This window comes from Stylophora pistillata, chromosome 11 (assembly GCF_964205215.1).
Source record: "Stylophora pistillata chromosome 11, jaStyPist1.2, whole genome shotgun sequence".
Lineage (NCBI taxonomy): Eukaryota > Metazoa > Cnidaria > Anthozoa > Scleractinia > Pocilloporidae > Stylophora > Stylophora pistillata.
The window spans coordinates 27,040,080-27,061,201 of NC_142529.1; the positions used below are offsets into that span (position 1 = coordinate 27,040,080).

The window sequence follows — 21,122 nt, forward strand, 5'->3', positions numbered from 1 at the left end:
TAATCCATTGATCGAGAAGTAAAATGAACGAATTGGGATAAATTTGATCGAAAAAACAAAGTTTGTGTTGTTAACTTCCTTGCTGCCAATTTTGGTGACCGAGAGATTAAGGGTTTTAGAGAAAATAGTGAAAGAAACAAAGGTATCAAAAACTGTGTTCAGCCACCTTAATCTAGGAATGAATTAGTATCAAAAGTCAAACACATGGACAAATGTGATAGTATTGTTATGCTATAACTTATTAAAAGCTCAGTCTTCTCATGTAGAAATTCATTCAGAGCTGAGTAAGGAGGAGTAATAAATATCATCAGTGTGGGGAAAAAAAAGAAAAACCGGTGAAAAGAACTCTTTAAGAACCAGTAACTTCCATTTTATTCCATATGCTAATTTACACATTCCTAGCATTAGTCAAGCAATATTATACATCTCTAAAATTCATAAGCATTATGCACTATGTACAGACTTCCAATTTAATGACAAGTTTCTAATTTCTTCCTATATATCCAACATACAACATATCTGACGAGCGTTCTCTCTGGCTGGTACTAATCGTGACGTTTTTACTAAGCTATGAAAACTGTCCATTAGAGTGTACCCTAAGAAACCTGGGATCTAACTCTAAAACCATGGACAGCAAAGCGCTAGTCTGATTGTCTGTTTCACTGCTTGTCTTACTTCACTTATCTTCCAGCAGTAAAGGAACGGGTTTAACGTCGAGTTAAAGTAAAGCAAGACACCTGCTACTCCCTTTATGACTACTGAGTCTAATGAATACGTTTTACCGTCACCGATTACTACTGCCACCATGATTAAGTATGGTGCGTAGCAAACTAGTAGTGCTAACTGCACCCACAGACCATTGTACACTGCCTTTTTGTATAGCGCCATGTTCAGTGCATTTGGTTGGCTCGGCTGTTGTGGGCCATGATCTTGCTCTTGAGCCCGATGATGACTGAGACCCCGAAAAATGTTTAAATACGAGAGGAATGAAATAACAAGACAAGATGGTATAGTTATATAGCCAAACCAAATGGTTATTCGGTTATCTAATATGAAGCATAAAGCAGCGACGCTAGAAACAATCCAAAAGGTAGCTAAGATGATGTATGTGCGCTTCAAAGTTACAATTTGTCTGTATCTCAGCCCCAACAATAAGGCGAATAGTCTATCCACGCTTATGGCCGTTATCGTCATCAACGACACTCCACATAATGCTGCGGTTGTGAGGAAGGCGGCGTCATATGCGTATCGACAAAGATTCCATTGTTCGTGGACCACGGAAATCCAAGTCGCAACAACGAGAGGCTGGGTAACAAGACCAACCAACAGATCAGTTGTTGCCAGACCACGATACAAGAGTTTGGACGGCGGATGAAGGGAAGATTCTTTGTAAAGAGCAACAAGGATAAGAAAATTGCCAAGAAATGCTGTGATGGAGAGGAGAATGTTAACTGCTGCAAGAGAAACTAATTCTTGTCGAAGTTCACCCGCCATAGAAGGGGAGCATAGCAGTTCTCGAAATGTTTTTGCCTGTGTGCCACCTCTGTAATTTGTTGTGGACATTGTTCTGTGCTTGTTTCCTGACAATGACAAGGTAAAAGTAGCGTACTAGACCCTAGTCTGATCCAATTTGTTTTCTTCCAATGTCTTGTTCACAATAAGAAGAGAAATATACTTTCATATCAGGTAACTTTCATGTAAAAGGAAAGTTATTGAATTTTTCTTGTTAGAGGGCAAACAATCCCTCTCTATTTGATAGGGTGCTTTTCAAATTTCTATGTCATCTGCTTGAAGTTCAAACTTGAATATTATCAAACTCGGTAAACTAGAAAAAAAAAAAAAAGAAAAGCTGACGATTTTACTTGGTCTATGAAAAATCTGGACTCGTACAATCTCCGAAAGCATTAAACTATTGAAATTGAAATTTTAATCAGAGATGCCAGCTTACTTTAAAATATTTCTTTTAAATTTCTAATGAACACAGTTTTGCAGCTAACGTAAAATGGTCTATTATCAAGCAAGCTGCACGCTATTCAATCTTGTCGTTGTCAGTATCTGGACCATTAATAAATTTTCCTTATATTACGACATACTACTACTGAAGTGAAATACAATTTATCATTGCCAGGAAGAAATCAAAGGATGGATTAGCTGGTTCTACCTTTCATCAGCAACATTCACCTCAAGACTTCCTCTAATGCGTTGACTCTTTAAAAATGCGCCCACGACACGGCTTTCAAATGACAATGATGGCGATCCCTTTTCTTTTTTACAGTTCATAATTTACCTTACGTTTCTCATTTATGATAAGAGAAGACAACTCGTGACTAAAAATAATTTTGTAACACCTTATTCTGGTTTATTTTTTAAATGTCTCATAATAAAAGCGGCAGTCTATTTTGCGCCACAATTACGTGTTTGTCTAATCGGTTATGTTTAATTTAGGAATAAATTAGCATCTACAGTCAAACTTACAGACATCTATGATTGTATTGTTGTTTTACATCTCATTTGAACTCCGTCTCCACAGGCAGAAAATCATTCATAGCTGAGCGAAGAGGATAAAGTACAGCATTTAATTTCGGAAAATGGAGAGATTTTGAAATAACTGTACAAAAAGCGGGGATTGTAAATTTTATCACATACACACTTACACATTGTGACTAGTATTATTATCCAACTGTGCTTCGTATAGTACAAATAACGCCCAAAACGAGTACAGATATCTCTCGGTATTTGTACTCCAGAGAACCGGTTAGAAAATATCCACGAAATTCGCCCGTACTGAAATAACAATTTGGCGCGTTGGATAATAAATCTCTTATTAGACGTTTCGTTGTGTAGTATGGCTGAGTTTTTTTAATCGTTGCCTTAATATGGTTTAAAGAAGAATTAACATGAGAGTAAAATGTATGCATATCTCTCTTCGATTATGACTAGATATAATTATGATAAAGTTAGAATTAGTAGCACGAAAAATACTTCCTAAAGAAAGTCCACAATCAGAATTCCTCACCAGCGTTTAAGCATTTAAAATGCATCAGAAAATTCTATGTTGTGTCAAAAATGCCCGCAACCTGCGAGTTACCTCAGTTAAGAAAAAGACACCAAAAGGCAAATATGGAGACATCTGCCATTAAACTTTCACCTCCAAGATGCTAATCAAGAGTTCATGTCATTATCAGCCTCAGCAAGCTTAATAAACAATGTGAACTGGAGATTTTACTCGGTCTTAGATAAATAAAGAAATTTTTGACAATCTCCGAACGCATCAAACTATTCAAATTCAAATTTTGATTACAGCTGCGAACATATTTGAAAATATTTAAGTTTACCCTAGTAGTTAATTGCGCTTTGCAGTTTTTCTCTCATCGTTAAAAATTACGCCAGCAAACCGTTTTCTACATTTTTTTTATTCTTTGTTTATTCTCCTCCTTTAGCCAGCGAATTGTTGGATTCTCTGGTGTGATTACCCATTCTCTCTTGAGCAGTTACATCCTAATGCTTTTGTGAACAAAAATTTATCAACCGCGTTCGAAATTACAAAAATAGCCGAAGGCTTATCTGATTCTAACTTCGTCAGCAGCATTTATCTCAGGACTTCCTCACATGCGTTTACTCTTTAAGAATGCGTCTACGAAATTTCTTTTAAGTAACATACTTGACAATTCCTTTTGTTTTTGGAGTTTCCATTTTATTCCATATGCTCACTTACAAATTGCTAACATTAGTCAAGCAATATTATGCATCTCTAAAATTCATAAGCATTATGGACTATGTACAGACTTCCACCAACAGTTTTTTCGTAAGTTTCTTATTTCTTCCTATCCAACATACAACATATCTGACGAGCGTTCTCTCTGGCTGGTACTAACCGTGACGTTTTTACTAAGCTATGAAAACTGTCCATTGGAGTGTACCCTAAGAAACCGGGGATCTAACTCTAAAACTATGGACAGCAAAGCGCTTGTCTGATTGTCTGTTTCACTGCTTGTCTTACTTCACTTATCTTCCAGCAGTAAAGGAACGGGTTTAACGTCGAGTTAAAGTAAAGCAAGACACTTGCTACTCCCATTATGCCTACTGAGTCTAATGAATACGTTTTACCGTCACCGATTGGTACTGCCACCATGATTAAGTATGGTGCATAGCAAACTACTTGTGCTAACTGCACCAACAGTGAACTGTACGCTGCCTTTTTGTATCGCGCCATGTTTAGAGCATTTGGTTGGCTCGGCTGTTGTGGGCCATGATCTTGTACTTGAGCCTGATGATGACTGAGACCCCGAAAAATGTTTATATACGAGAGGAATGAAATAACAAGGCAAGATGGTATAATTATACAGGTATACCAAATGGCTATACGGTAATCTAATATGGAGCATAAAGCAGCGACGCTAGATGCAATCCAAAAGGTAGCTAAGATGATGTATGTGCGCTTCAAAGTTACAATTTGTCTGTATCTTAGCCCCAACAACAAGGCGAATAGTCTATCCACGCTTATGGCCGTTATCGTCATCAACGACACTCCACATAATGCTACGGATGTGAGGAAGGCGGCGTAATATGCGTATCGACAAAGATTCCATTTTTCGTGGACCACGGAAATCCAAATCGCAACAACGAGAGGCTGGGTAACAAGACCAACCAACAGATCAGTTGTTGCCAGACAACGATACAAGAGTTTAGACGGCGGGTGAAGGGAAGATTCTCGGTGAAGGGCAACAAGGATAAGGGAATTGCCAAGAAATGCTGAGATGGAGAGGAGAATGTTAACTGCTGCGAAAAACACTGATTCTTGCTTAGGCCCACTCACCAAGAAAAGGGAGCACCGCAGTTCTCCAAGTGTTTTGGTCAGTGTTCCACCTCTTGTGAAATTTGTTGGGGACATTGTTCTGTGTTCGTTTCGTTTTTTCTGGCAAGTTATCTATGATTGCAACGAGAAATGAGGTCCAAACAGCACACGCCTACCAACGATCACTGAAACCCTACTTCCTAAACAATGTCCACAATTAAAAATCCTCACCAGCGTTTAAGCATTTAAAATGCGTCAGAAAATTCTCTGTTGTGTTAAAAAATGGCTGGAACATGCGAAGTATCTCCGTTGAGAAAAAATACTAAAATATGGAGACATCTGTTATTAACCTCCACTGACAGGATGCTTAGCAAATGTTCATATTATTTTTTTGGAATTGAAAATTAATCATTATCAGCCTCGGCAAGTTTGACAGATAGTTTAAACTGGCGATTTTTCTCGGTCTTAGAATAAACTGAGTTTGACAAACGGATCAAAATGTTTTAATGCAAATTGTGGTCGCAGCTGCGAATTTATTCAAAATATTCGAATTTACCCATGTAGTTAATTGTGCTTTGCAGCTTTTCAGTCATCTTTACGTATCCGACCAGTACCTTAGACGAAATTGCCACAAAAGCAAAGTATTACGCCAGCAAACCATTTTCTACAATTATTTTGTCATTCTTTGTTTATTCTCCTCCTTTTGCCAGCGAACTCATAGTGAGTATCCCTGATAATGACAAGCCTAAGGTAGCCAACTAGACCCTAGATCAAATTTGTTTTCTCAGTTCCAATGTCTTGAACACAATATATAAGACCAAGAAAATATTTTCGTATCAGGTGAACCTCCGTGCAAAAGGAAATTTACTGAACTTTTCTTCCTGTGATTGCCTTCAGCGATCAATGATTCTCGCTGGGTAATGCTGACAGTTATTTCCCAATATAGAGGTAAACATGACAATTAATTGATAGAGATGGAAAATAAAGGGATGCGTTTTCCAATCGTATCACTGACTCGATGAACAATTTATTTCCTACTAGTTTATCATTTTTTTTGTCTTTCGAGCTCCACTGTAAAATTGACATCGGTTGGCATTTAAAATGTCTCAGGAAACTGTGTACCGTGTTAAAAAAGTTACTTTTTTCATACCCTAAATGGTATGAATTAGCAATAAAAGGCAAGCCAGATATAGAGACATCTATCGTATCATTTTTAGAAGAGCAACAAACCATCCCTCTTAATTTGTTAGGGTGCTTTTGAATAGGCTGCATGGAATTTAAACTTGACTGATCACTATCAACCTCGGTAAACCAGAAATAAAGAAAAATAAAAGCTGACGATTTCACTTGGTCTAAGATAAAAACTGGAAACTCGAAAGTATCAAACTATTGAAATTGAAATTGCAATCAGAGATGCCAGCTTATATTTAAAATACTTCATTTCAATTTCTAGTGAACACAGTTTTGCACATTTTCAATGCAATGGAAAATATTGCAGTACATGTACATCAAGGGAATAAAGTGTTGAACGAAAAACTGCACTTACAAAAGTTTTTTTTGTTTTGAAATCTAGGTACGATATCAATAAAGCAAATCGAGCAAAGGCCAAATTTCGCGAGCACTTTTAAATTGAGAATACGAGCATGTGAGTAGACGCAAAAATTTTGCGAGCACGAGCAAGCGAGCGCCCGTGTAATTATTTCAAGCAATTCGATTGATTATACTTCGAGACGTGAAAGAGCTGTACGCCATTCTGATTGGCTGTATAGGCTTTTATCACATGTGAAAATAAAGTGTATAGATTTCTACAAATGAGCTTTATGGAATAAACTTCTCGTGTTATGTGCAATAAAGTATGGTACATAACAAAGTACCAATGCTAACTATACCCACAGTGCACTGAACACTACCCTTTTGTATCGCGCCATGTTTAGTGTATTTGATTGGCTCGGCTGTTGTTGGTGATGACTGAGACCCCTAGAAATTTTTATATACGAGGCGACTGAAATAACAAGGCAAGATGGTATAACTATATGGCCATACCAACTGGCTTTATGGTAATCTAATGTGTAGAATAAAAGAATGACACTAGATATAATCCAAAAGGTAGCTACGATGATGTATGTGCGCTTCCAAGTTACGATTTGTCTCTATCTCAGCCCCAACAACAGGGCGAGAAGTCTGTCCACGCTTATGGCTGTCATCGCCATCAAAGAAACACCACATAACGCATAGGCTGTGATGGTGGCTGCGTCACTCTGCGAATCGACAAAGACTCAGAAAATTGTCTGTTATGGCAAAAAGCTTATTTTTGTCGCTTTAACTTGTCAGGTACACCCCGTATGAAATTGGAATAAGAGGAAAATATATTAAAACACATGGAACATTATCATTGTTTTCTCTGTGCGACAAGCAATTCCTCTTTACTTCGCCCACAGGAAGTCATTCATTATCAACAGTTCAGTACGAGTTACTTTGCTCGTGAATAAATTTAACCCTTGAGCAACACGACTCGTGGGCAAAGGAGTGACGTGCCGCTATGCTAATAACGAGGACTAGCTCGTAAGCTGACCTACTTTATTGACAGGGTGTCAATCAAATGTCCATATCATTTGTGTAAAGTTGAGGCTTGAGTCGTTATCAGCATCAGCAAGCTAGAAATAAAGAAACTGAAACAACCAGTTATGGTCAAATTTCATTTCACACGAATTATTAAAGTTTGTTAACATACACAAGCAACGGAACCATCTTTACATATTCATAAGCATTACGGAAATTTTTCTGAGACGACAAAACAAATTCGAGACTAAACATCGACAAATGCAACTCGTTTGGCAATATGGCGTCGATAACAAGCCTCTTTCTTTGAGTTAAGAAAAGACGTTGAATTTAAAAAACTCTTTTAAACCTCTCTTTGAAGTTTTATCCAACAATTTTCTATTGCTAAAAAATTAGATTAAACACGAAAGTAATACACTAGTATCGCAGAGGTCAGTGGTTCGAATCCCGTACAGGCCTGATCTTTTTCAGGTCTGATTTTCGCTATTGCCTAAATAGCGCTATCTACTGCGAGGATCGTCCATCATACGTATCTAATACCGCAGTTCAAAAATATATGAACTTCATATATTCATTGTATCTCATTTATTACTTTCACGGGTTTATTACGAATCAACTTAACGGCCTGCTCTCAGTTGGCTTGTTAGCTCAATTGGTAGAGCCCTGCACTAGTATCGCAGAGGTCAGTGGTTCGAATCCCGTACAGGCCTGATTTTTTTCAGGTCTGATTTTCGCTATTGCCTAAATAGCGCTATCTACTGCGAGGATCGTCCATCATACCTATCTAATACCGCAGTTCAAAAATATATGAACTTCATATATTCATTGTATCTCATATTTGACGGGTGTTTTCATACAATAATTGTGTAATCACTTTCAGCTTTAAAAGTACTATATATAACTCGAGGAGGACCTAACTCCATGGACAGCAAAGTGCTTGTCTGATTGTTTGCTTCACTGCTCGTCTTACTTCAGTTATCTTCCAGCAGTAAAGGAGGGGGGCTTTGGGATTTTCGGTTTTGCGGTTTTTGGGCCTAATAGGTTCGGTTTATCGGTTTTTCGGTTTTGATATTCAGAGTGGTTTGCGGATTTTACGTGTTTTTGCATTTGGTTTTCGGTTTTCACGAGAACTCTGATGCGGTTTTCGGTTTTTGCTTTTTGACCCCTTTAAAGGTGAAAATGTAGCGGTTTTGTCAGGTTTGCATGCGGTTTTCGGTTTTGCTGCCTTTTTTCGTCGGTTTTTCGGTTTTGGAGGTTTTTTTCCCCGGTTTTGCGGTTTCCCAGAGGCCCCGGTGCCCCCCTCGTGAAGGAAAGGGTTTAACGTCGAGTTAAAGTAAAGTAAGACACCTGCTACTCCCCTTAGGACTACAAAGTGTGATGAATACGTTTTACTACAAGCGACTACTATTGTCTCTATAAAGTATGGTGCCTAACAAAGTACTAATGCTAACTTTACCCACAGTGCACTGTACCCTGCCTTTTTGTATCGCGCCGTGTTAAATGCACTTGGTTGGCTCGGCTTTTGTTGGAAATGATCTTGTACTTGGGCCTGATGACGACTGAGACCCCGAAAAATTTTTATATAGGAGGTGACTGAAATAATAAGGCAAGATGGTATTAACATAGAAAAATACAGAATGGGTATACGGTAATCCAACGTGTAGCACAAAGCAGCGACACTAGATATAATCCAAACGCCAGCTGCAATGATGTATGTGCGTTCCAAAGTTACAATTTGTCTGTATCTCAGCCCCAACAGCGGGGCGAGAAGTCTATCCACGCTTATGGCCGTCATCGTCGTCAAAGACACTCCACATAATGTATAGCCTGTGAGGAAGGAGGCTTCAAATGCATATCGACAAAGATTCCATTGTTCGTGAGTCACAGAAAGCCAAAAACTAGCAACGACAACTAGGCTGGGTAACAAGACCAACCAACAGATCAGTTGTCGCTAGATAACGATACAAGAGTTTAGACAGCGGGTGAAGGGAAGATTCTTTGTGAAGGGCAACAAGGATAAGGGAATTGCCAAGAAATGCTGAGATGGAGAGGAGAATGTGAACTGCTGCGAAAGAAACTGATTCTTGCTTAGGCCCACTCAACAATAAAAGGGAGAATCGCAGTTCTCCAAATGTTTTGGTCAGTGTTCCACCTCTTGTGAAATTTGTTGGGGACATTGTTCTGTGTTCGTTTCTTTTTCTCTTGCAAGTTATCTATGATTGCAACGAGAAATGAGGTCCAAACAGCACACGCCTACCAACGATCACAGAAACCCTACTTCCTAAACAATATCCACAATTAAAATCCTCACCAGCGTTTAAGCTTTTAAAATGCGTCAGAAAATTCTCTGTTGAGTTAAAAAATTCCCGGAACATGCGAGGTACCTCATTTGAGAAAAAATACTAAAATATGGAGACATCTGTTATTAACCTCCACTGACAGGATGCTAATCAAATGTTCATATTATTTTTTCGGAATTGAAACTTTAATCATTATCAGCCTCCGCAAGTTTGACAGATACTTTAAACTAGCGATTTTTCGCGGTCTTAGAATAAATTGGGTTTCACGAACGGATCAAACTGTTTTAATTCAAATTTTGGTCGCAGCTGCGAATTTGTTTCAAATATTTGAATTTACCCGTGTAGTTAATTGCGCTTTGCAACTTTTCAATCATCTTTACGTATCCGACCAGTACCTTAGACGAAATTGCCACAAAAGCAAAATATTACGCCATTAAACCATTTTCTACAATTATTTTGTCATTCTTTGTTTATCCTCCTCCTTTTGCCAGTGAACTCATGGTGATTATCCCTAATAATGACAAGCCTAAGGTAGCCAACTAGACCCTAGATCAAATTTGTTTTCTCAGTTCCAATGTCTTGAACACAATATATAAGACCAAGAAAATACTTTCGTATCAGGTAAACTTCCATGCAAAAGGAAATTTACTAAACTTTTCTTCGTGTGATTGCCTTCAGCGATCAATGATTCTCGCTGGGTAATGCTGACAGTTATTTCCCAATATGGAGGTAAACATGACAATTAATTGATAGAGATGGAAAATAAAGGGATACGTTTTCCAATCGTATCGCTGACTCGATGAACAATTTATTTCCTACTAGTTTATTATAATTTTTTTTTTGTCTTTCGAGCTCGATTGTAAAATTGGCATTTAAAATGTCTCTGGAAACTATCTACCGTGTTAAAAAAGTTACTTTTTTCATACCCTAAATGGTATGAATTAGCAATAAAAGGCAAGCCAGATATAGAGACATCTATCGTATCATTTTTAGAAGAGCCACAAACCATCTCTCTTAATTTGATAGGGTGCTTTTGAAATGTCCATATCATCTGCATGAACTTTAAACTTGACTGATCATTATCAACCTCGGTAAAATAGAAATAAAGAAAAATTAAAGCTGACGATTTCACTTGGTCTAAGAAAAAAACTGGAAACTCGAAAGCATCAAACTATTGAAATTGTAATCAGAGATGCCAGCTTATATTCAAAATACTTCATTTCAATTTCTAGTGAACACAGTTTTGCACATTTTCCCATACATTTCCTTCTAATTTTTAAGTGTGGACACGCTAGTGTCCTAGAACCGGTATGTTCTAACTACTGTCTCGTCGCTAAGAGTTTGGACGGCTCATGGAGGGAAGATACCTTGTGAACGGCAACAATGATAAGAGAATTTCCAAGAAATGCTGTTGGGAAGAGGAGAATGTTAACTGCTGTGATAAAAACTGATTCTTGTTTAAGTCCAGCTTCAAAAGGTGGGGGGGGGGGGGGGCAGCATAGGAGTTCTTGTGTTGTTTTCGTCTACTTTCCACCTCTAGTGAAATTTGTTGTCAACATTATCTGTTTTCTTTTTCTTGTCGTGTACCAGTGATTGCAAGGAGAAATATTTGTGTAAACTGCAGACACCAAGCCGCGATCGCTTAAACCTCACATCTTTAAATTTAGCCAAATAAAGACCACCTCACCAGCCTTTTTTCATTCAAAATGTGTTCGGAAATTTTCTGTTCTTTCAAAAACTGATTAATTTTTTCCGGAATCCATCAGGTGCCTTACGTATGAAATAGCAATAAAAGGAGATTATAGACACCTGCTTCAGTTTTTACAATGCACTGAACAGATAATAATAATAATAATAATAATAATAATAATAATAATAATAATAATAATGATAATAGCCTGCATTTTAAGAGGGTGACACCAATTACTTTTGAAAGTATTCTCCCTAGAGTCCCTCTTTACCTGGATCATTTCATCCGGATAATTTGAAGCGAATATTTTGGTACGAAGCAAGTTTTCTTTTATGTGGCAAGAGATTGAAGTCTATTTGCGATTCTCTTGAGCGATTGACAATTCTCTTTTCGCAGTGAAAGTTGTTATCCAATATTGAATGAAACATGATAGTTTATTGATGGAGATAGAAATGAAGGGATGGGTGGTCATAACCTTTCAAGACTCGATGAACAATTCTTTTCATTCTAGTTTTTTTAATTTTATCATCACTTGTGAATATTAAGTTGCGTACTGCTCCGCCTATTACCAACTCTTACTAGTCTTTCAAGCTCGACTGTAAAATTACCGCATGCTTCATATCGCACACAGACCAATGAATAATTGTCAAAACTCAAAATTTAGGAGACATCAGTTAGTCATGACAGATCCGACCTCGTTTTGAGTCTAGGCTTTATCGAATACCAAATTATTCATTTTGTACTCGTTCTATAGTTACTTTTCTTTCAAGCCTATAATTTTTTTTTACTTTAAATCTGTTATTATATTAATCGACGGGGAACTAGCTGATGAACAAACCAAACGAGTGCGTGAATCTGTTGCTTAAAAGATGCAGTATATCATGCAATTCTTCAATACGGTTTAAGTGGTACATTAGGATAAATTGTCATTTAAGGGCCGATTATTAAGTGGAGATGTTCTTCCTTTATTGCATTCGATACTAAACTAAAGATCTGTGTGAAGTTCAGACTTGACACATGATCAGCCTCAGCGAACTGAAAATAAAAAGTTCAAGCTAGGTACTTTACTTGGTCAAAGCATGAGATCGTCCGAGGAAACATTAATTTCGTGACAATCTCCGAATGCATCAAATAACGGAAATTCAAGTTTTTGTCACAGATGTCAACTTTGAATTAAATTTGCAATGAACAAAGTTTTGTAGCCTATTTTTCTCCTTTTTGTATCCCCTGACTAAAATCTTAAACAAAACCGTGACAGGATGTTAACCTACCAAACCATATACTTTTTGCAATTTTACAATCTTGGTTAGAATATTCAAAATGAACGTCGTTTATAATATTTTAATGGTGCATTTCTCTAAATTCTCCTTTGATCACGACGGATTGAATTACGAATTGTTAAAGCGCCACACGATGATTGAATTTCATTTACGTCAAGACGACGAGAGTAAATATTAACCAGCGCGTTGAGCAATAAAGCGTGAAGATCAAGCAATTTCCCTAGGGAAGCAAACAAAGGTGGAAATTGTTTAACTTAACATAAAAATATGTCGAGAACTCTCCGCTGTAACTACTCTTTAAAGTTTTACCCAATGCCGTCACATTTTGTTAAAGAAATTAAACATGAGAGTAAAATGCATATAACTCTGGTTTCATGACAAAGTTAGAATTCGAATAGGATTAGATTTAATCGAACATGATCTAATGATAAAAATAAGTGAAAGAAGTGTTACAGTACGTTTCGACGACACCATGTCATCATTTTCAAGTGAGAGGAGAATAAAATTTGACAACTTATATATATACCGTGCGAGGCGATAAAACGTAAAATATGCATGTAAAAAGTGACAAATTCAAATAAAATTAATAAATAGTTTTGCGCGTATGGAGTCTGATTGTGTGTTCAAGCATGGCCTTTTCTTTGTTATGAATAACATTTCATAAATCAGACAGTCCAGTTTTCCCTTACGCTCAGTTGCTGAAGTTCTTATTTCTTGCTTATCCAAGGACAGATCTTACGAACGTTCTCAAATAAAAATCGTGACTTAATGACTCAGCTTTGGAATGTAAAATAATATATGTATCAATTTGATGAGGATCTTGCTCCATGGACAGCAAAGTGCTTTTCTGATGGTTTGCTTTACTGCTTGTCTTACTTCAGCAATCTTCCAGCAGTAATGAAAACGGGTTTAACGTCGAGTTAAAGTAAACTAAGACAGCTGCTACTTCCCTTAATACTACTAAGTGTGATGAATATGTTTTACTGTCAGCGATTACAATTGTTACTATGAAGGATGGTGCATAACAAACTACTAACGCTAACTGCACCCACAGTGCACTGTTCACTGCCTTTTTGTACCGCGCCATGTTCGGTGCATTTGGTTGGCCCGGCTGTTGTTGGAGATGATCTTGTACTTGAGCCCGATGATGACTGAGAACCCGAAAAATTTTCATATACGAGGCGACTGAAATAACAAGGCAAGATGGTGTAATTATACTATCATATAAAATGAGTATACGGTAATCTAATATGTAGCGTAAAGCAGCAACACTAGATACAATCCAAAAGGTAGCTACAGTGATGTATGTGCGCTTCAAAGTTACAATTTGTCTGTATCTTAACCCCAACAACAGGGCGAGAAGTCTGTCCACGCTTATGGCCGTCATCGTCAGCAATGACACTCCACATAATTGAACGTCTGTAAGGAAAGCGGCGACAAATACGTATCGACAAAGATTCCATTGCTCGTCAGCCAAGGACATCCAATAAGTAGCACTGAGAGGCTGGCAAACAAGACCAACCAACAGATCAGTTGTTGCCAAACAGCGATACAAGAGTTTGGACGGAGGATGCAGGGAAGATTCTATGCGAAGGGCAACGAGGATAAGAGAGTTTTCATTCACATGCAAATTAAACTCATTTTCACAAGAATGGTTGAGCACCAGGCCTCGCTATGAAAAAGAGGTTAAGGGTAATTCGGAAATGGGCTATTAAAACGACTGTTTTATATCTCCATTTTTTTTGCATCAAGCTTGATTCTCATGCACTTCGTTCTAGAGACGGTGGCGAGTTTTGCGCAATACTTTTGCGGCTTTAGCGACGTATATATATATCTATGTATGATAGAGGGGAGGGGGGTGGCTTATTGATTTAGTCCGATTTTTACTTAGTTCTTATTAACCGAGCGGGAGGTCTTTATGGGAGAATCTTGACCGAGGTCGCCAGTAGCTCGGTTGATAAGATGTTTATTATGTGGCTGTGTCTTATATGCCAATTTTCTATATTCTCTGTACCTTTTTTTTCTAGACCGGTCTAGATGGGAAAATGTAGACCGCTTTCAATATTGATTTCAGCCAATCAAATTTGTGAAGTCGATAGTTCCCAGTCCTTGTGAGACACAGCCATATAATAATACCAGAATAAAAAAGGATATGATGTACCGTATTCATTCAAAATTGATCTCAATTAAAGTTTTTCAAATTGACAGAGTCAAAATCCTCAGTAAAGTCTCATGAGTTGTATGATTTGTCATAATCCTCGCTCTGTAATTTCTGTATACCGTATTCTATTGATGCCAACATGCTAACACCAATCAATCAATCAATGGCCATAATCAATTATAAATGACAAAGTAAAAATATAGTACTTGATATTAAAATAAAGGTCCAAAGTAAAATTGAAGTTTAACATGTTGAACGATACCATGGCTTTTAGTATCTAATTAACATTCTTATTCTTATTCTTATTATATTTATTATTATCATCATTATTATTGTCATCATTTTTATCAATAATATTATCATATTAAATACAATTATTAACATCATCACTGTTATTGTCAGTCGTGGCACTAAATCGATCGATCTCCGATCTCGACTCTAAATGATTTTGTTATTAAAACAGAATTTTTGTGAAGAATCTACGGCACAGGAAGAATGTTAGGGCACAAGCACCTGCCGCATACATGAAAGCTTGTGTACATGTAACAAGCAAGCTTTTACCTCATCCCAAGTATTGTCAAATTGAGGAAATAATTACAAAAGTGCCATCACGCCCTCATACACGTGACTGAATGATTTGTTAGAGGGATAATCCTAAATAATTTTAATAGCTTGACGGGAGGGCATGGTTGAATTTTGAAGGAAAATAAGTGGAATGGCCCAAAGCATTAATTTGGTTGTGGTATTTCCTACCTGTCGAGTGATTGTTTCCGTTTCCAATTTTAGTCGGATGTGAGGCGCAAAGAAAAAAAAACCGGTAATAGGCTGTCATTTACGAAGTTTGCGTTCAAATAGTTTCCGACTTATTAACGTTTCACGCCGAATATTCAAGTTTCTGCGTAAGTGCGATTAAACAAAGTCAGGTTTTCGTGATGGTGGCCATGGTCAAAGCAACAATATCTCTCTTCAGATGCAGTTCGTTACAAAAAGACATTAGACAATAAAACAAAACAACTGTTTATGAAGTCACGAAATGCTGAAAAATATTTTCTAGCTTAAATACTGTCTCTCAACTTCAAGAAATGTGGTAGTGTTGGGTAGAATTTCATTTAAAATCTCCTTTTCAGAAAACGGTAAGTTATTATTTCTCTTTTCATGCTCGATCGCTCGCTCGAAATTGATTTTCGGAAGCAAAATATAAACAAAGGAAGAGATATTTCATATTTACGCGTACTATCTACATTGTTTGAGACATTTCGTTTCAGAAGAGAGAGGTTTTTTATGCCATAGTAAAATTATGACAACAGTGTTTGATATATCTTAAATCAGTGCTAAGTAAGGCCTATACTAGACATGCAGGTTTGGCAAACACCGTTATTTGATGATAAAACTTCCTTTTTCTTTTCATGTGAGGACACTTTGCTGAGAAGCTTTCTGGGTGTAGAAGTTTGGTCGCACTCTTTCATATAGAAAAATAAAAAAACAACCGAAAGTATCGCACCATTCAAGACTAAAAATTATTGATAGCACTTATCGTTACGTTCTGTTCTTTTAATTAAAAGTTTTTAAGTAAAACGTAACTTCTGGCGAAAAAGTACAGAGAAATTATAAGGAATTTAATAAGCTGTTGGTTACGCAGAAACTGGTTCCTCTCACGGATGACAATAAATGCAAAACACAGCGATACAATGGGATAAAAAGTGACATGTATCTTCATCAAACACAGTTTTCACCTACATTTGAACTGTGGTAACTATGTTTTTGAAGTCAGTATTCTGGATCTTAAAATCAAAGCAAGTTATATGTGATTTTGGTGCGTAGGAGTATTCTAAATGAAATATTGCTTGTTGCAATTTTAGATAACTACAAGGAAAAAGGAAACGAACGTTTACTAAGCTGCGCTTTAATGACGACAACAAATTTAAAAGGAGGTGGATCACATACTTAAATATTTCAATAAGGGCATTACTAGTAGTAGACATAGTAGACATCTATATTTATACAGGATAGCCCCATCAGTGTAGTAAACACTGGTATCAACGGGGGTCCTGTTACCCACCCATCCCACCCCAGGGGAGGACATCCATCACACAGTAATCTCGTGCGTGGGAAATTAACGTCTCCTGCCCCTAACCCTGCAGGAGACGGGACCTCCATTCATTGGTCCTTATCCGAGAAGACTAGAATATCTAACCATTTCTTGATGTAATAGAAAGGTACCATATTCTTGTCAATTATTTTAAGACCCTGAGTGTTGGTCCGGCTTGAACCCTCGACCTCCCGCACAACAGTCCAGCGCTCTATCCATTGAGCTAACCGGGAGGCGGCTAAACTCCCTCTTTTGTGGATGGGCTTCAACAAGAATCAGTTTCGTTCTTAGCGGTGCACATTCTCCTCTCGGTGACCGCTTTTCTTGGCAATTCCCTTATCCTTGTTGCCCTTCAAAAGGAATCTTCCCTTCATCCGCCATCCAAATGGTTGTATCGTAGTCTGGCCATAACCGACCTGTTGGTTGGTCTTGTTAGTGAGCCTCTCTATGTTACTTATTGGATATTCTTGGTTCAGGAAAACTGGAGTCTTTGTCAATACGCAAGAGAAGCATTTCAGATAACAAGCTTTGCATTATGCGGAGTTTCTTTGATGACGATGACAGCCATAAGCGTGGACAGACTTCTCGCCCTAGCCTGTTATTGGGACTGAGATACAGACAAATTGTAACGTTGAAACGCACATACATCATTATAGCTACCTTCTGGAAGTTATATGTAGTGTCGTTGCTTTATGATTTCAGCTCGATCATCGTGTAACGAATTGGTATGTATATATAGTGATACCATCTTGCCTAGGTATCACAATCATGAGCTCGTACACAAAGATTTTCCGCACTCTCAATCGTCATCAGGCAGAAGTACAAGATCGTGTCGAACAACAGCCGAGCCAACCAAATGAACTGAACATGGCGCGACATAAAAAGGCAGTGAACAGTGCACTGTGGGTGCAGTTAGCATTAGTTGTTTGTTATGCACCATACTTTATAGGGGAAATTGTAATCGCTGACAGTAAAAGATATTCATCACACTTAGTGGTATTGATGGGAGCAACAGCTGTCTTAGTTTACTTTAACTCGACATTTAACCCGTTTCTTTACTGCTGGAAGATTAGTGAAGGGAGACAAGCGGTGAAACGGACAATTCGAGAAGCACTATGCTGAGGTTAGAAATAATGATATGTGATTGCATGAGCAGTTATAGCGCATTGAAAAGTTCAAGGTACTAATTTAAGTTCCACTGAGAACAGCTGAGGAAAAGTGAAGAAAAAAAACTCATTTTCCTTACTGTATTACAGTAGAGGAACGCCTCTGGTTGGCATTCCTATGATAAACAACGTCTTGTAAACGGATAGAAACATGTTAGTGAGAGGTAGAAGGGAGGTGGGATGTTTTTTTCCATCTTTGAAAAAAATTTGTTGGTTAAATGAAGACTCAGGAGAATATTCAGCTTTAAGAGTAGGTAGTTTGCTGTAAGAGCCGGTTTACAAGTTAGCCGGTGAGCGAGCTCAATATTTTTATCGTGTGGTAATCCTTAATCATTCTTGTTAATCAAACCTGCTTATCACTATATTTCTCATAGAGTTCTTTTAAAAGTATTAATCTTTAGCCGAGGAGAAATTTGTTGAAATTATAACAAAAGAAAATAAAAGTTTTTCACTTATATTGATCGAGTTTCGACCAGGATTACAATTTTGTTCCCACAGGAGACCATCATGATCAGAATGTTCTTGAGAAGAGGAAGAATGTTGACAGTTTCAACTGCAGTATACATGATAGTTTTTATAACCACCTAACTATATCTCATCTCAAACATTGCTAATTTACTGATCATAGGAGGAAAATATACAAGACAGTTACTGTTATCACGAACTTTTGCATATGATTAAAATGTTTTGTTTAGTTGGTGAAAAACAAAGTGAATTTGTTTGTTAAAAGGAAGAGTACGGTTGATTTAGAAGGAGAAAGGGTTTTCATTACTCCGACAGAAAGAATCTAAAGAAAAGTGAATGTTATATGGGCACATTATTTCGGGACGTGACATGTCTTGCCTTTCGAGTAAATTCTCTGCTTTAGATTTAAGTCGCATGTGAAGCGTAAAGTAAATTTAAAAAAAAAGGAGGGGTTTTTCACGTAAAAGAAACCGCCTTAAATCCCTTGCCTCTCTGTCTATACATTCAAGTTTTAAAGTCCACATTTTGTATTCAAATCTTTTCCACACTGATCATGATCACTTTACCTTCAACAATCACTTTCTCGTAGCTGATAATAGTTCCAGAAGTTAAGTGATGTCAAAACTGATATTAACGGCACTGCATGGTAAGAAACTGACATCTCTTGTGACAGGATAAGTACAGTAACTTCCTACTTGCATTTTTAACCTGAGGAAGAAAAACGAAACCACTGTTTATTAAGAAACGAAATGATGGAGACTAATTTCCAACGTAAATACTCTTGTTTTCAAGAATTCGATTTCACTCGATGAAATCTCAATATAAACCTATTTGTCACATAATGGTATCACTGTTTCACTTGCTTGAAATTGATTTTCTCAAGTAGAATTGAAATAATTGGTGAAAATTTGAGTAAGTATTACTTAAATTAGCTGTCTTCATTTTTAGACAGTTTACCTGCAGGTTCGGCAAACAGCTTTATTTAGTGATAAAGATAAACTAATTCATAGTTATATCAAATATGCAGGTTTGGCAAACAGCTTTATTTAGTGATAAAGTTTCTTGTTATTTTATGCAACAGTAGACAGTTTGCTGATAAGTTATCCCGACTTAGAAGGGCAACGAAATAGTTGAAGTAGCCAATTATTGCGCATTTATTCGTCCCTATCCGAGAAGACTAGAATATCTAACCATTTCTTGATGTTATAGAAAGGTAGCAAATTCTTCTCAATTATTTTAAGACCTTGAGTGTTGGTCCGGCCGGGGCTCGAACCCTCGACCTCCCGCACAACAGTCCAGCGCACTATCCATTGGGCTAACTGGGCGGCGGTATTCATCTCAAGATCTTATCAAGGTCACTTCTCTTTACTACAGTTGGCTCTTGGATCATATCGTAAATCTTGATAAGAGCTCAAATTTTTATATTCTCATCCCTTAATTAAAATTCATCCCAAGATTGAAGTAAATAATCGGTTGGATAAACACTTGGTTGGTTTTAGATTTCACACATCCTACCTAACTTAATGCCAAAAAAATTTTCAGGAAAATTTTCCTCCGGGAAAGGATATTTCTATCTTTCATGTTGCTGTAAAATAAAAATTTTTTTGCATTTAAGAAGAGACTTTTTAGAGTATGTTGCAGGGAAACTGATTAAAAATAAGTTATATGTAATGCATCTCCTTAGGAGAGATTGGCATCTCTTGTGACAGAAAAAGCATGACTGACGTACAGTACTTGTATTTTATAAAAAGGGAATTTACTAAGTTTCTGTAAATTTGAATTAAGAAAGGTAAGGTTTACGTAATCGTCGCCGGGCAGGTGCTGTCAAGAACGAAACAATTGTTTATTAAGTCACGAAATGCAAGAGAATAATTTCTAGCATAGCTAGTGTCCCTCGCTTTCAAGAGGTGAAATTGTCCTGGATAAAAGTTCATTTACGATCTTCTTTTCAAAAAACGGTAAGTATGATTGTTCTTACTTTGATGCTCAAATGTCTCCGTCAAATGTCTAGGTATGTCCGTAATGCTAATTAAGACATATTAACTTCCCGTTTTTTTTCAAGTGAAAAAAGACAATTTGCTGAAAAAGTTTTCTGTTGTAGAAGGTGGTCTTAATCTTTCAAATAGGCAAAAAACCGTTTAGGTAGCAACCTTTGGGGCTTAAAATTACTCATCTGATGTGCCCCAAGTATAAACAAAAAACAGAAGGAGGTCGTACTCTCACTATTAGGACTATAAAGGACTGGAATTGCATGAGTTATAATATAAGAAATAATGGCTCGCTAGCAAGTTTTAAGCACAATGTTTTTAAATCCTTTCTAGCTGAACAAAAGGCTGCGATGCGCCTTAGACTGTAATTTGTATATATGTATTATATTGTTTTTTATTTTCTTTGTCATAATGTCTTCTATGAACTATTTATTATATTTTATCCTTTTTAAATATGAAGATTTAGAAATGCAAAGACTAGCAAAAACTAACGATAAAAACCAACGTTTCGGTGTCATCATGACGCCATTGTCAAGGAGAAATAAAAAATAAAGTTTGTGGCAAGGTGTAACACTAAATTAGCATAAATATGTTACACTTTAATTAGCTCGTAACATATTTATGCTAAT

General features: G+C 37.1%; 1 protein-coding gene across 1 annotated transcript; it reads right to left on the reverse strand.

Moving 5' to 3' along the window:
• Positions 1 to 464: 464 nt before the first annotated feature.
• Positions 465 to 2,580, reverse strand: LOC148720914 (melanocortin receptor 4-like). Its single transcript, XM_088739497.1, has 2 exons — positions 2,476 to 2,580; positions 465 to 1,825 (listed from the first exon to the last, which is right to left on the reverse strand). The coding sequence occupies exon 2, from the start codon at positions 1,561 to 1,563 to the stop codon at positions 619 to 621; it is 945 nt and encodes a 314-aa protein (XP_088595623.1). The 5' UTR covers positions 1,564 to 1,825; positions 2,476 to 2,580; the 3' UTR covers positions 465 to 618.
• Positions 2,581 to 21,122: the final 18,542 nt, after the last annotated feature.